Genomic DNA, 15,791 nt, shown 5'->3' on the forward strand with positions numbered 1-15,791 from the left:
TGGAGTTTGGCAGAAGCTGTACTTTACGTTCAAGTGCTAAAGCGCTGGAAACAAACCTGGATCTTTAAAAACAACAACCAAAACCAAACAGGGAGTGTATATTCAGGGCAACTTGAATCAATGCTCTCAGGTAGCCAAAATACATGAAGGAAAGGAAAGGAAAGGAAAGGAAAGGAAAAGGAAAGGAAAAGGAAAGGAAAAGGAAAGGAAAAGGAAAGGAAAAGGAAAGGAAAAGGAAAGGAAAGGAAAGGAAAAAGGAAAGGAAAGGAAAGGAAAGGAAAGGAAAGGAAAGGAAAGGAAAGGAAAAGGAAAGGAAAGGAAAGGAAAGGAAAGGAAGAAAGAAAGAAAGAAAGGCAACAAACAAAAATTCCTAAAGCTGCACAAGCAGAAAAATTTAAAGTTTTCTCTTTAATTCAGAGTGTCAAAATCAAGATCATAGTGAGCAGCTAATTACTGAGGCTGAGGTTTAATAAGAAAAATGTTTATACTTCTTTAGACTGTGCTCCAAGTTTTGTATCATTTTTTACATTTAGTAATTATCTTCAGATTCACTTAAATACTTCCCTAATAAAGATTTCCATATAGGGCATATGGAAATGTGTATTATTTTCACTTAAATTCAGTTAACCACATAGAAACTACTCTACAGGGAGAAAGCCAGGAAATTACTCTTGAAACCTAGAATGTCCCCATTTAGCTTTTTCAGCCTCAGTTTCCCAATCTTTAAAAAAAAAAAAAAAGTAGGTAATCAATCCTAGCCCTTCCTACTTCTTGGATTGTTGAGGTTACATTTGGAAATGTAGATTGCCAAACTTTCAATAAAGCTTTATACAAATTTTATTCATTCTGCCATCTGCTGGCAGTTAGCTGAATTGCAGGCAAATCGAATGGCATGGAACATCCTCTGCACGCTTCACCTAGCAAAGTGAAGCCGACAGGCCCCTTTCCTAGTTCATTGGTAGCTCCCAAAGACCAGGGACCCTGTCTGCCTCACAGCTTCCCTCCCACCCCTTCTGAGGCCACGTACATCGCACCAGCAGGTTGACAGTCTTCTTGGCAGGGTTGCCCACATTGTTGGTGGCTGTGCAGTTGTAGTAGCCAGAGTCCCGGGCCTGCACTGAAGGGATGCTGAGGGTGCCACCCTGGGCCAGAGCACCCAGGGGCAGTGGGCCAGGCCCATGGGACCACTGCAGCTGGGGGAGGGGATCACCGCCTGTCAGCAGACACTGCACCGTCACATTCTCCCCAGGGTTCACCACCAGAGTTTCGTTCACAGACAGCTTCAGGGCTGGTGGTGCTAAGAGGACAAGGAGTGGGATCTTAGGGGACTGTGAGGCAGGGCTGGATGTTGGGGAGAGTAGGGGGCTAGAAAAACCATAGAGGCTGGAGAAGCCCTCGGGGGAGATGAGAGGGGAGAAGACAGAGCAGGAGGAGGAGGGGAGGGGCCAGACATTAGTGGCACCGTGCCTGGAGTCCCTGTGGGGTGGGGCACTATCTCCCGGTTGGGAGTTAGCTCAGGTAGGGAAGGAGTATAGGGAGGAAAACGCTTGTACCTGTGGTGTTGGTGAGCCGGAAGGTGATGGCCTTGTCTGGGATGCCGCATACGTTACGCACAGACACCTGGCAGGTGTAGCTGGCATAGTCCTGAGGCCGCAGGTTCTTCAGCTTCAGGACCTTGGTCTCCCCCTGGGTAGCAGTGGACCACTGGGGTGAGGTGCCTGCTTGAGTCTCCAGGGGTCCCACATACTCATTCACCCAGCACCAGAGCCTACCACAAATACCTAATTCCTCTCTTCCCATCCCCACCCCCACCCTCACCATTTAGCCCCAGGGGTCCTGAGCCTGGGGTGGATGCTACACTCTCCACAGCCTTGGCAGTGCCTCATCATGGGCTTCTCTGGGTCTGAGGTTGCCCTGGTGCACACTGGCAAGGACCAGGCCTTGGTTTCTCCAATCTGGGAAATGGAGGGGTAAGAAGAGAACTTGCTCTTACAACCCACACAAATATGGGGCTGGCCCGCAGGCATCGCTGAAAGCTCTCCTTGGCAGAATGGCATCACCACCATCTCCTGGGACTATCAGGGCCCATGGGAAGAGGAGTCATCTCCCTGCCCCCAGGTCCTGCTGTGCCTGGCCGTAGGTTCCCAATACTCTCCCACCCAGCAGCAGACTGGGATGACCTGTCTGCCCCTAGAGGGTGTCTTTTCTAACTAGCAATGTTTCTGGAGGACATGTTGCCTCAGGGACACTCCGGTCCTCACTGCTGCTCCCTGGACTTTCCATCCGATTTTTCTGCCCCAGGCTGTCTGAACTCCAATCGGAATGTGTGTTTCCAAAGTGAGAATAGACTTGTTGAAATCAGGGCAGTCCGAAAAACTCAGCCCCATGCCCCCCTCCCCTGTTGGGTGCAGGAGAAAAAATGTGGGGTGAGCCAGCTGCCCGTCCTGACCTGAGTGTAGAGGGGCTCATAGATGTCGACCCCATTGTCCTGGCTATGGGACAGGGTATCGGAGCCCCGCTTCCAGATGAAGCGGGCAGGCGGGTTGGAGTTGACAGTACAGCGCAGGAACACCGTCTTCTCCTGGTAGAAGTTGCCTCGCACATCGCTCACTGTCTGGTGCACCGTCAGCATTGGCTCATCCAGGTCTGCAAGGGCACAGCCCCCATGAAGTCAGGACTGGGTCACCCCAAGGTTGGGGGGCTCAGGCTCCTGGCAGCCCTTAGGAAGAGCTGAGCTGTCCTCAACAGACATTTCCAGATTGCCAGATGCCCTCCCAGCCCTGCAAGCTTAACCAACCTATTAGAGGCAGGGGACAGGACTTTTTCCTTTTCCTTTTTTTTTTTTTTTTTTTGAGACAGAGTCTCGCTCTGTTGCCAGGCTGGAGTGCAGTGGCACAATCTTGGCTCACTGCAACCTCCGATTCCCTGGCTCAAGCGATTCTCCTGCCTCAGCCTCCCAAGTAGCTGAGATTACAGACATACGCCACCATGCCCAGCTAATTTTTGTATTTTTAGTAGATAAGGGGTTTCACCATGTTGGCCAGGATGGTCTTGATCTCCTGACCTTGATCTGGCCACCTCGGCCTCCCAAAGTGCTGGGATTACAGGCGTCAGCCAGGGAGCCCGGCCTCTTTCTCTTTTTTTGAGACAGAGTCTCACTCTGTCACCCAGGCTGAAGGGCAGTGGTGCAATCATTGCTCACTGCAGCCTCAACCTCCTGGGCTCAATCGATCCTCCCACCTCAGTCTCCTGAATAACTGGGACTACAGGCATGCACCACCACACCTGGCTAATTTTTTGAATTTTTTGTACAGATGGGGTTTCACCATATTGCCCAGATTGATCTTGAACTCCTGGGCTCAAGCGGTCCTCCCGCCTCAGCCTCCCAAAATGCTGGGATGACAGGTGTGAGCTGCCGCACCTGGCCAAGATGACAGGACTTGATGCCTTCCCAGACTTCCTCTGAGCTGTGCCTCCCAGGGATCTGCATGAGGGTGTCTAGCTTTGCAATCTCCCATCATGGAATGGAGGAAGCAGCTGCTTCTTCAAATCCTAGTTTAGCTGTTAATTTGTAGTATGACCCACCTAAGTCCCTTCTCTCTCTGGGCCTGTTTCCTCATTGGCAAACTAAGGTAGTTTAGTAGTTCTTGGCCCTGTTTGCACAAGAGAATTACATGGAGATTTTCTTTTTAATACTGATGCCTGGCAGAGTTCATGGGTAGTGTCAAAAGTCAGAACAATGGTTGTCTCCGGGGGGAATTACTGACTGGGAGGGGGCATGAAGGAACTTTCTAGAGTCATGGAAATGTTCTATCTCTTGAACTGGAAGTTGTTTACACACATATGTAAAAAATCATTACCCTTTGCACTTAAGATTAGTACACTCTATCGATTAATCCTCAATTTAAAAAAAATAATTAAAAAGCTTAAGAAAGAATCGATATTTGGTCCCACCCCTGATCAATTACATCAGAATCTCTGGAAGTAGGGCCCAAGCATCCGTTTTTTTAAAGGGTCCCCTTAGAGATCTTAATGTGTGGCTGTGAGTCACAGGCACTGACAGTACACATTCCAACATCCTCCAACGAATGTCCCAGCAGCCCATCATTCTGCCCCTTCCACAGCCCACTGGGATAGAAGTCACCACCATGGTCATGAGAGGAGGTGGGCATTGGTGGGGCCCAGGTTATGCTTGCCAGCCTGTTCCAGGGCCAATAACCTGAGAAACGGCCCTCAGCTCCAGGGGTCGGCAGGACCCTGGCTGGCCGATGAGGGACAGAAGAGAGGTCTGGGATGCCACTGTTCACCACTCTACTGAGTCCCACTTAGGGAGTGGGAGGATGTATAGCTAATAGGTAGGTTCATTCTAAGCCTTAAAATGGTGCCACACAGGCTCCTGGGGCTGGGCCAACAGTTTCTGGGTACCTGACTCAGCCTGATGGATGACTCAGGAAAAGAGGCTCCTGGGGCTAAAGGAATACCCATGGAGAACAGGTAGGGACTGGGGGCTTCTCATGCAGCTAGCAGCAAGGACTCAGGGAATGGGGCTTGGTTCTGTACGTAATGTAGTAAGGAGGGAAATCTCAGAGCTGCCGCAGGACAAAAGCAGAGATATGAGGTACTGTGGGAAAGGCAGTGGACAGTGGGGAAGAGATCTGTGTCCTCATCTCAGATCCGAGGCTACCTCACACCATGTCTGTGGGCAAATCACATGGGACCTCAGTTTTCTCATCTGTGGAAGGGGTGTAAATCAACCCATCCTGCCCTCCCTGCTCACCTCACAGGGATGTTGCAAGGTTCACATGGGATTACAGATGTGAAGGTGTAGATGGTAGAGGGTGGTACACACCGCCCCATACTTCTTAGGCTCCTCCACCGAAGTTAGCTTCTCCATCCCATCCCGTCCCCACTTCCCCACCTCACCTCAGCCCCGGGGTGCCCTCTGGCCCAGGCTGGGCTGTCAGGGCCCAGGGAGAGGAAGGCCTCAACTCACACTGCACGTCCACGCGGATGGACTTGATGGCCGGCACCCCCACGCCGTTCTCAGCCTTGCAGTAGTAGCGGCCGCCCTGCGTGCGCGCAATACGCTCGATGCGCAGTGTCTCGTTGAACACCGATGTCTCCTGGAACTTGTCCGAGGCGCTACCTGCCGTCTTGGTCCACCGTACCTGGGCCACCAGGCGGGGCAGAGTCAGACTGTCAGACTCGCACGGGGTGGGGGCCTCAGCGCTGAGTGCCCTGCAACGGCACCCCCTTTGTCCCATACTTTTTCACAAGCGCACGTGGGGCACACGCAGGCCTAGGAAACGAACCCAGACAGACTCGTGGGAATGCACAGACGGGGTAGGATGCCACGGGGTCAAGAGCTGGGGAATCCGGGATCAGAGGGAAGAGGCTTTAAATGGGGCGCGCAGCGCTGTCGTTAAGAGCATGGATTCGGTTGGGCGCAGTGAGCCACTAATCCCAGCACTTCGGGAGGCCAAGCGGGCGGATCACCTGAGCTCAGGAGTTCGAGACCAGCCTGGCCAACATGGCGAAACCACGTCTCTACTAAAAATACAAAATTAGCCAGGGGTGATGGCGCGCGCCTGTAGTCCCAGCTACTCAGGAGGCTGAGGCAGGAGAATCACTTGAACCCAGGAGGCAGGGGTTGCAGTGAGCCCAGATCAGGTCACTGCACTCCAGCCTGGGCAACAGAGTGAGACTGTTTCAAAAAAAAAAAAAGACTGATTTCCATCTTGGTCAGTCACTCCAGGGAAAGCCAGCTATCAGGTCCTGAGCAGCCCAGTGGAGGGGCTCACTTGGGGAGGAACTGAAGCCTCAGACCAACAACCACGTGAGTTAGCCTAGAAGAAGATCCTCCAGTCTCAGTCATCCTTCAATGACTGCACCCCTGGCTGACACCTGGATTGCAGCCTTGTGAGAAACCCTGAGCCACAACCAGCCAGCTAAGCTGCTCTCAGGTTCCTGTCCCACAGGAACTGTGAGGCAGTACATATTGTTTGAAGCCCCTAAGTTTTGGAGTATTTGTTATGCAGTGATACATGACTAATACACCATGATACTCACTCTGCAAAGTTTTATTATGAGGTTTACAAAGGAAGTGTATAAATCACCTATGTGTGGTGTCTGGTATACATTAGTCATTCAACAAATTTCTATGATTATTAATATTGTCTTAGATTATAGAGAAATATCAAGGATTGCATGAGAAACCTGAGCCTGTTACTCAAGGTGCCAGGGTTTTAAGTAAAACAGACCAGTTTTAGATAACTAAGTCTAAGGAGTGGGGCAGAGGCAGGGGCAGTGGGTACAGACTTCAGTCTTTAAGTAGGGAGGCTTGCTTATTACAGAGACAGGGCAGGGAGCCCAAACCTGATGAACAGGTCAGGCCAGAGGCCAGAAAAGTAAGGCTGGGGAGAAGGGGTGAAAGGCAACCTTTCTTATGCGGGGAGGGACCACCCAGGACCACAGTGTTGGTGCTCTCGTCCCCTGCCCATATTTGACTCTACCCACATGGAGCTAGAGGTTACAAAACCTAGGAAAAGTTAGAGGCAGTTTCAGGCAAGACATACCGGATCAGAGAGTGCTTTGGAGAGATAATAGGGACATGAAAACATTTGATCCTTTTGTACTTGATGTTTTATGTTTACATAAAACATTTTGTTTGGATGGAGTTTGTTTACATACTGCTCAAGCCTTGGTATGCTTTATACATATGAGAGTTCCTACCTTTTTTCAATTCTACAAAATTCTCAGTCTTTATCTCTCTCTCTCTTTTTTTTTTTATCACTAGAGATGAGGTCTTGCTCTATCACCCAGGCTGATGTGCAGTGGTACTCTTGGGCTCAAGGATCCTCCTGTCACAGGCTCCCAAGTAGCTAGGACTACAGGTGTGTGCCACCACACCTGGCTAATTGTTTTTGGGGGGGGGGGGAGAGCTAGGGTCTCACTATGTTGCCCAGGCTGGTCTTGAACTCCTGGTCTGAAGCAGTCCTCCCACCTTGGTCTCCCAAAGTGCTAGGATTACAGGTGTGAGCCACTGAGCCTGGCCCTTCATCTCTTTAAATATTGCCTCCTCTCTTTTTCTATTAATTCCTTCTTGAATGGCTAAATTTATGTTGTAGCTTCTCATTATATCCTCCATGTCTCTCAACTTCTTTTTCACACCTCCTGTCTCTTTGTCTTCCCTGGACTCCATTGGAAATGCATGGCTGATTTCCTCAGATCTATTATCCAATTCACTAATTTTTTCTTTAGCTATCTCTAGAGTACTGAGGCCAAATTTTTTAAAGACTATATTTTTATTTCTAGGATTTCTGTTTGCTTCTTTCTGTACCTAACTGATCAGGGTTTATAATCTCCTGTCTTACGGATTCTATTCCTTCCATAATCTCTTCCAATATTTAAAATTTTTTTAATTTTGAAGATCCTTTCAAATTGCTCTATTTTCTCTGGTTCCTCAGTTGTGAATTATTCACCTTGTTGGGTCTATGGACTAACTCTTCTGGCACTGTATTTTTTAATATTTTAAAATTTTACTCCACAGGTTTGTACTCAGTGAGATCATCTTCCATAGAAGTCCTATTTGGACCTTTATGGTCCTGTTTGTGGTGCAGATCTCATTCACTACTTGGGTAGAGGCGGTTGCCTATACCCAAGATCATGGGTTCATAGATTCTAAAACTTTTTTTGTTGATTTCTCAGGTTACGGTTTCCTCACTATTTGAATATTGCAAAATACAGACAGGTTTAGGGTTATACTATATCATAGGTGGCTGCATTTATATCCACACCCTGAAGGACAGTCTGTTCCCTGCAGTGACTCTGGGCTGTAGGACAGAGATCTTCTGGTCCTCATTCATAGATGATGCCACTCTTGTTGAGCTTCCAGCTTTAGGTAGAGTTCAATTTCAGCTCCCAGCCATGGATGGACCTGCAGCCTCAATGCATACCCCTATGTGTGTGTTAATACAACTATCAGTACAGTGTGTATGCAGTGCCAGTCTCTTCACGGGCTAGGTTCCTCAACTTCTGCTCCCTGCCATCACTGTAGATTTTGTCTGCATTTCTGGCCCCCAGATATCCCTCCTTCTCACAGCTTGTTTGGAGTGAGGCACTCCATGTTCCCTCAGTCCCCCATCTTGACCACTAAGTGGGTCATGAGATGGTATTTTCCTTGTTTTTCTAGTAGTCTGGATGCTCCATGAGAATAGAAACTATAGGGGCATCTTTAGGACCCATAACTTTGCTTACATATAGCAGGTACTCAATAAATACTGCTTATAATGAAACAAGCAAAAAAGCTAGAAGGCATTTTAGGAGAGGCAAGCAACTGCAGCTAAAGCAGGAAGGTTGTACTTGGGGATGATGGGGAGGCAAGTCTAACTGGAGCACAGGGTGTGAGGAAGGTGGCAGTGGGAGATCAGACAAGAGAGGCAGGTGGAGGCCAGACTGTAGAAGGTCTTCAATGCCATCCCTAGGAGGTTGAATTAATCTGGTAAATGAAGGGGAGCCATTGAACATCTCTTAGCAGGGGAGTGATATGATGTAGCACAACAGGGGTTATCATTCTGGTAGCAAAGTGCAAGAACGGATTGAAGGGGGCCGGGTGTAGTGGCGCATGCCCATAATCCCCACACTTTGAGAGGGTGAGGTGGGAGGATCACTTGAGCCCAGGAGGTCAAGACCAGCATGGGCAACATGGTGAAACTCTGTCTCTGCAGCAAAAAAAAAAAAAAAAAAAAAAAAAAAAAAACAAAAACAAAATTAGCTGGGCATGGAGGCGCATGCCTGTAGTCCCAGGTACTTGGGAGGCTGAGGGGGAAGGATTGCTTGAGCCCAGAAGGTCAAGGCTGCAGTGAGCCTTATTGCACAACTACATTCCAGCCTGGGTGACACAGCAAGACCCTGTCTTGAAAAAAAAAAATAGATGGGAGGAGGGGTGAGGTGAGAGATTGGGAGGTCAGTTTAGAGTCTACTGCAATGGACCAAGGGACAGGACTGATAGGCTGACCTAGAGGGCTAATGAAGAAAAGAGAGGAGGAGACCCACGCAAGAGACATAAAAAGAAAGGCATGCCGGTACAGTGGCTCTGTAATCTCAGCACTTAGGGAGGCTGAAGTAGGAGAAATGCTTGAAGCCAGGAGTTCAAGACCAGCCTGGGTAAAATAGGACACCCTGTATCTACAAAAAAAAAAGAAGGAAAAATGATCCAGGCATGGTGGCACACACCCGTGGTCTCGGCTACTTGGTCGTATGAGGAGGGAGGATCACTTGAGCACAGGAGGTCAAGGCTACAGTAAGCTATGATCTTGCCACTGTACTCAGCCTGGGCAACAAAGTGAGATCACATCTAAAAAAAAAAAAAAAAAAAAGGAAAAAGAAAACAAGGCCTCAGAGTCTGGCTAGATGTGAGGAACGAGAAGATGCAAGGCCAAATATGAGCCCAAGGGTTTGCGCCTGGGTGGTAGAACGAACGAAGCCACTGATGGAAATAGAAAACCAGGTACACATACACATAGCCACAACCACACATGACCCATACAGGGACACATAAGGAGACACACACAGATGGCCAGTGCAGCCTTAGGGAGAAATGACCCAGTGGCCTCACTGGCTTGTAGGGAGGACCATCCATCCTTTAATGGTCACACCTGACACAGACATCGACCTAAATCCAGCAGCATTGTTTTCCCTTCTAAAACATGCCTTTGAGAAGCAGCAGCAGTGATCATAGTTTTTTGTCCACCTGCCTGTCTCAAGGCCAAACCTACTAAAGCCATCTATGTTCCCAAAATGATCCAGGAAAAAGAATTTTGTATTTCACTGTCCTTTCTAGGATCCAATTGTCACCCTTTCTGCTGCTACTATAAAGGTCACAGCAGCTCACCAGCAAATTCCTCCCATCCCTTCAGCCCACCTCCTCCCTTCAGCACTCAGTGATCATGGGCCACTGCTTCCTGCTTGAGCCATACACTGTATCTGTGACAAAATTCATCTGGCATTCCCAGATTCTTATTTTCTGTTTCTTTCTAATTGCTTTGGCTCTTTAAACCTCAAGGGTGTGAAGCTTGCCTGCCAGAAGCCTGAAGTAGATAGAGATCCCATTTTCTATGCTACTTGCCACTCCTGGAGTCCCCAAATCAAAGATGGACATGCTGGGAGGAAGCAGAGTAAGCTAAGAGGACACTGGTTCTGGATTCAATGTCTGCTTCCATCCTCACAAGAGCTACGTGCGCTTGGGAGTTTACCCAACCTCGCTGAGTCGCAAATTCCTCAGCTGCAAAACGGGGTCACTAATGCCTTCCTCACTGCACAGCTGTGAGGCTCCATGGGGAAAACACTGGAGAAAGTGCCTGGCACGGTGCCTGGCACATGGTCTGCCTGCAGACACATTAGAAGGTGCATCTAAGGATGTGTCTGCTCAACAGATCCGTGGAATGGAGTGGAATTGAACAACCGGCATTCTATTTTTCCCCTCAGCCATCAACGTTTTCAGGTGAATGAGCCCATAGCCTCCAGCCCTTCCCCACAGAGTTAATTTTCCAGCTATTTCCCCAGCCCCCATCTCCTGTTCTCTGCCTCCATGCTGTGGTGCATCATAAGTCCTCATATCCTGCTGTCTCTTCTTAAGTGCTGAGCCCAGGCAAGGTGAGGGCAGGAGGGGCCTGAGCAAGGCTGGGCTGGGGGCTTACCTGGGGTCGTGGGTGCCCAGTTACAAGGCACTGCAGCATGAGGGTGTCCCCCTCTCGGATGGTGTAGACGCGCTCACTGATATTGTCCTCTTTCACCACACACGCCTGGCCCGCATGCACGATCTGGGCCTGGGCTGGAGCTGGCAAGAGAGGATGGAGGAGGTTTAGAGAAGAGGCGCCAAGGCCAGAAGTCTGGGGCTCCCTCCTGAGTGTGTTGGGGACGAGTCAGCCCAGATCTCTCCAGGCCATTCCTCAGAGGCCTGCCCCTGCTGAGCCCAGGAAAGAATCCTCCCAGGACCCCCAGGCTAGAACCAGGAGGGCCAGGAACTCAGAAAAGGGACAGTTCCTCAACCCCTTGCGAGAGAGCTGTGCTTTTCAGTGGGCTGACTGTGTGAAGGGGCTTTGTCATCTGTACAGACCGGTCGTCACTCAGCATCACCATCTTAGCAGTCCTGGCGGTGGATGCCGTCGGCGCCCCTCCCAGCTCCCCAAGGTGACAGGTGCATCCATCCCCAGCTGCTGACAGCTCAGGGTACTCGCCTTCCTCAGGGAATTGCCTTTAGCCAAGACAGCTGCCTTGGCCAGAAATGCCTAGGAGATAACCCCCCTCTCCCTTGCAACACACACACACACACACACACACACACACACACACACATACATACACACACACACACACACACACACAAACACACACACAGAGGTGGGGTGACTATGGTGCTGTCATACTCCAGAGCTCCCCTGGAAACAGGCTGAGGCTAAGCTTCCTGAGCCACATCTTTGCTTGGCTGCCTCACTCATTCCCTCAGTTTCTCTTGAGAGCATTTTCCCAGCAAATAGCTTGCCTAGACCATAACTCCCCAGCCCCAACCATCTCAGGCTTTGCTTTTAGAGAGCCAAACCTAAGACATATAGGCGCGCGCACACACACACACACACACACACACACACACACACACACACACACACACACACACACACACCCGGCTGCACATTGTCCTCCCCGAAGGCCTTCATTGTTTTTTCATTGCTCTCTGAGGCTGTGTCCAGCTTCTTCTCCAAGGCACAGAAGTGCTCACAGAACTTGAGGCCTGGGAGCTGGCAAAAGGCTGTGGCTCCTCCCCGACCTCTCTCACAGTGCCCAGGGCTGGGCTGTGACCCAGGCTGGGGGACCAAAGCTAGGATGTGGCTGGATGGGCCCAGTGGGAAATGACTGAACTTGCCAAGGTCATAGCCCCTGCCTCATTGTCTAGCCCCATTGTCCTAAAGGCAAACCAGGTCCCAGCCCCCCAGTGCTTAAACTCTAGGAAGCGGAAAAGACCCCAACTTCACAGGTTCTGCTCACAGCTGAGAAGGGAGAGAGTGAAGGTAGAAGAGCTGATACTGGGTATAAGGAACACAAGGAGGTACAAATGACATCCCTGCTCTAAAGAGGGGCACGGTGGTGTTAAAATAGAAATCATAAGAGTGATAGAACAGACTCTGTGGCTAAGAGATATCAAATTACAAACAGGACCTAAGGTCATGCCAGGCCCGGAATAAGTCACACCCCCTACACTTAAAGAATAAGCCATGTTCTAGTTGCCACAAGGCCTTCTGTTTTCTCTAGCAGCTAAACAAGCACTGGCCTGGAGATAAGCAATATTGAAACAATTGCAGACCATCTACTGCCAGACACTGACTAACTGGCCTCCTGTTCCACCAGCCATAACTACACCTTTGATCAGACAAGAGACTGATTTCAGTAGCTTTCTCCAGATAAAAGACCAGCAACCATGGACTGGTTCTGGCCAGTTGACAGAGGCTGCCCACTAAGTGCCTTTGTGTCTTCTGTGTCACCTTTTGACACAGGCCAGATTATGGTGCATTTAAATGTTGTCTGCACCCCAAAGTGAACATAAGATGTATGTAACATGCACGTTTGTTTACTATGCATGTGTACATCCCCCTTTGGGAATATTCATAGCTCCTCCCATAACCTGTTGAAAATGTATACCTGGCCCACCTGTTCAGCAGAAATTCCTGTCTCACCTTTCCTCTTTCAAAGTGACTGCTTTCAGTCTCTGCCAGAGGCTACACTTCCCAGCCTGTCAGGATGGCCACCCCACAGGACTCAACCCTCTATAAGAAATAAAGTTCTCTTCTCTGAATTTATAATTCTCATGATTCCTCAGTTAACAGAGATAAGAAGATAAGAAGATAAAGCCAATACAGAAAATGTACAACTTCCTCCAGGAAATGTCCCATGACTGACAGACACCTTCCTTCTTTATGTGTCTACACTGTGCATCACTCCCCTAGTGCAACAACAAAGCATCAGGCCTGTGTTTCTGTCAAATTCAGGATTCTTGTCTTTCTGCCTACCAGACCTTGAGCTTTATCTTGGGATCTCCAGCACAAGGCCTGGAAAACAGCAGGTACTCAGCAAACACTGAATGAATGGATTTATAAGGATATCCCATGGTGAAGTTGCTGGGGGACATAAGAGAGATATAGAAGGCCCTAGGATTTTAGAAAACAGGCATCACCATCTTCTGGAGGAAGAACCACAGAAGGTTCCATGGAAGAGGTAGTTTTTGAACCAGGCCTCAGGGAATAGGGAGGCTCTGTGCTAGTTGACAGGGCAAAGTCCCAAATTATATTACACAGAGTAAACCTCTAGTGACCTTTGGACATGAGTTTTCTCATCTCTAAAATGAAGAGAACACTACCAACCCTAAGAACTCACAATGGCAGATGTGATGATAACACAGGATAAATGAAAAAAGCTTAGTAGAGTCGTAATGTGTTTTACAGATGCTGCAAGTAGGGCCTTCCACCAACACTGATGGGACAGACATGAACTAATCACAGAGGTAGAGTCCACAGAGATAGCCTGGTAGCAGGTCGCTAAACTTGGTCAGCAATTGGGAGTGACACAGGCTATGTTTAACAGTGAGGGTCTCTGCAAACAGTAGTGGGTTTGGTAAACAGTGGTAGCTGCTACCAACCCAGAGTCTGAGTGTCCAGGTGACCATCCTGCCTGCCTGGCTGCCACAGAGGAATGAACCTGGCTGGCTGTCAGGAGACAAGCAATGTACACCTTGAGCAAGCCAGTTCACCATCTTGGGCCTCAGTTTCCCTACCCATAGGAAGGGTAGATTAGATGACTTCTAAGGTCTTTTTCAACTCACACTTTCTATGAATTTTGTAATCAGCACATAGTCGTCCCTATATAAGATGCACTCTAGAATCTGGGAACTGGGCCCAAAACTGTCACCTCATGCAATAAAAATGCATGAACATCACCATACGTGAAAGAGATAGCCATCTGTGGCTGAAGTCCTCAGGAAATCTCATCAAGAAACAACCCACCAAAAGATGATGTGCATGCTGGTTGCTGATAAGACCAAGAGGCCTGGGGTGCCTCTCAACAAGGAAGACATCGATTTAACAGGCTCCAATGGAAGATAAGCTGTAAGCTTGGACACTGTGGCTTGCCTGTAGCAAGGCAGTGTTGTAATGACAGAAGCTTTGGTGACAGATAAGGAATACTGAAAAAGAGCTGAAGAGCTGGACTTTCTCAGGGCACAAGCTAGTACAGGCCAGGGAAGATGGGGCCTGATCGGCAGACACAGGGCCTCTAGTCACCTGACAGGTGTATTTCCCCACTGGAGATGGGGCCATGAGTGGATATCAGAGATGACATTGTTAAGATTATCCAGCTCCTGGGCAGATGTGATGACTCAATTACAATCCCAGCACTTTGGGAAGCTGAGGTGGGAGGATCACTTGAGCTCAGGAGTTCTAGACCAGCCTGGGCAACATAGTGAGACTCTGTCTCTACAAAAACTGCAAGAATTAGCCAGGCATGGGGGTGTGTGCCTGCAGTCCCAGCTATTCAGGAGGCTGAGGGAGGAGGATCATTTGAGCCTAAGAATTCAAGTCTGCAATAAGCTATGATCATGCCACTGCATTCCAGCCTGGGCAACAGAGTGAGATTCTGTCTAAAAAAAAAAAGATGATCCAGCTCCCTTTGATGACCACCCAACTCTAAAATGCTAGAACCACTTTGGAAGAAATTTGGGCAGTACCTCCTAAAGGTAAATAGGTGTATAACCCATGATGTAGCAATTCCATTCCTGGATATGTACCCAGTAGAAATGAGTACTTATGGCAACCAAACAATAAGCACAAAAATATTCACAGTGGCTTTATTCACAATAGCTCAAAACAAGAACAACCTACATGTCATCCATCAAGAATTGTATGAGCAAATAAGTTCTGGTATCTTCATACAAAGGAATATTCACCGTAAGTGAAAAAGGTGAACTGTAGAGACATGACACTGTTGAATCTCACAGGCACAATTTGAGTGAAAGAACCCAGACACAAACATACAGTGTATTGTAATGCTAAAGACAGAAAAAAAAAAAAGAATACATGGTGTGCGATTTCATTTATTCAAAACTTAAAACTGGAAAAACTTACCTTAGGGTAACAGAGGCCTAACACTGATTGCCCTTGGGTGGGGTGGGAGATTATTTGCTGGGAAGGGCATAAGAAAACTTTTTTTTTTTTTGAGATGGAGTCTAGCTCTGTCCCCAGGCGGGAGTGCAGTGGCATAATCTCAGCTCACTGCAACCTCTGCCTCCCGTGTTCAAGCAATTCTCCTGCCTCAGCCTCCCAAGTAGCTGGGATTACAGGTGTCTGCCACAACGCCCACCTAATTTTTGTATTTTTAGTAGAGATGGGTCTTCACTGTGTTGGCCAGGCTGGTCTAGAACTCCTGACCTTGTGATCCACCCTCCTCGGCCTCCCAAAGTGCTGGGATTACAGGCGTGAGCCACTGCACCTGGCCAAGAGAACTTTCATGGGGAGAAGAAGAGAGATGGAAATGTTGGACATTTTGATCTGAGTGGTGGTTGTACAGTGTCTGGATACACAAGTAAAAGCATATCAAGGTATCTGCTTTGGACTTCACCATATTATACCTTCTAAATTACACCCCAGTTTTTAGAAAACAGCATCTACCGTCCTGGGATGGTATTAACCATTGAGATTATCCAGGATAATCCATTTACTATTACAGCTCCCTTTATTCTCACTCTTACT

At 48.7% G+C, this 15,791-nt stretch overlaps 1 protein-coding gene across 3 annotated transcripts in view; it reads right to left on the reverse strand.

The window, feature by feature from the left end:
* Positions 1-15,791, reverse strand: part of MDGA1 (MAM domain containing glycosylphosphatidylinositol anchor 1) — a 65,295-nt gene that overhangs the window by 21,677 nt on the left and 27,827 nt on the right. For all 3 annotated transcript variants that reach the window (XM_010389716.2, XM_030929332.1, XM_030929330.1), the window contains exons 2-6: positions 10,698-10,837; positions 4,994-5,168; positions 2,450-2,646; positions 1,554-1,686; positions 1,028-1,297 (exon numbers count right to left, since the gene is read on the reverse strand). In XM_010389716.2, the coding sequence (XP_010388018.1) occupies positions 1,028-1,297; positions 1,554-1,686; positions 2,450-2,646; positions 4,994-5,168; positions 10,698-10,837 (915 nt within the window). The remainder of the gene's footprint in view (positions 1-1,027; positions 1,298-1,553; positions 1,687-2,449; positions 2,647-4,993; positions 5,169-10,697; positions 10,838-15,791) is intronic.

This window comes from Rhinopithecus roxellana, chromosome 4, assembly GCF_007565055.1.
Source record: "Rhinopithecus roxellana isolate Shanxi Qingling chromosome 4, ASM756505v1, whole genome shotgun sequence".
In the NCBI taxonomy this organism is placed as follows: Eukaryota; Metazoa; Chordata; class Mammalia; order Primates; family Cercopithecidae; genus Rhinopithecus; species Rhinopithecus roxellana.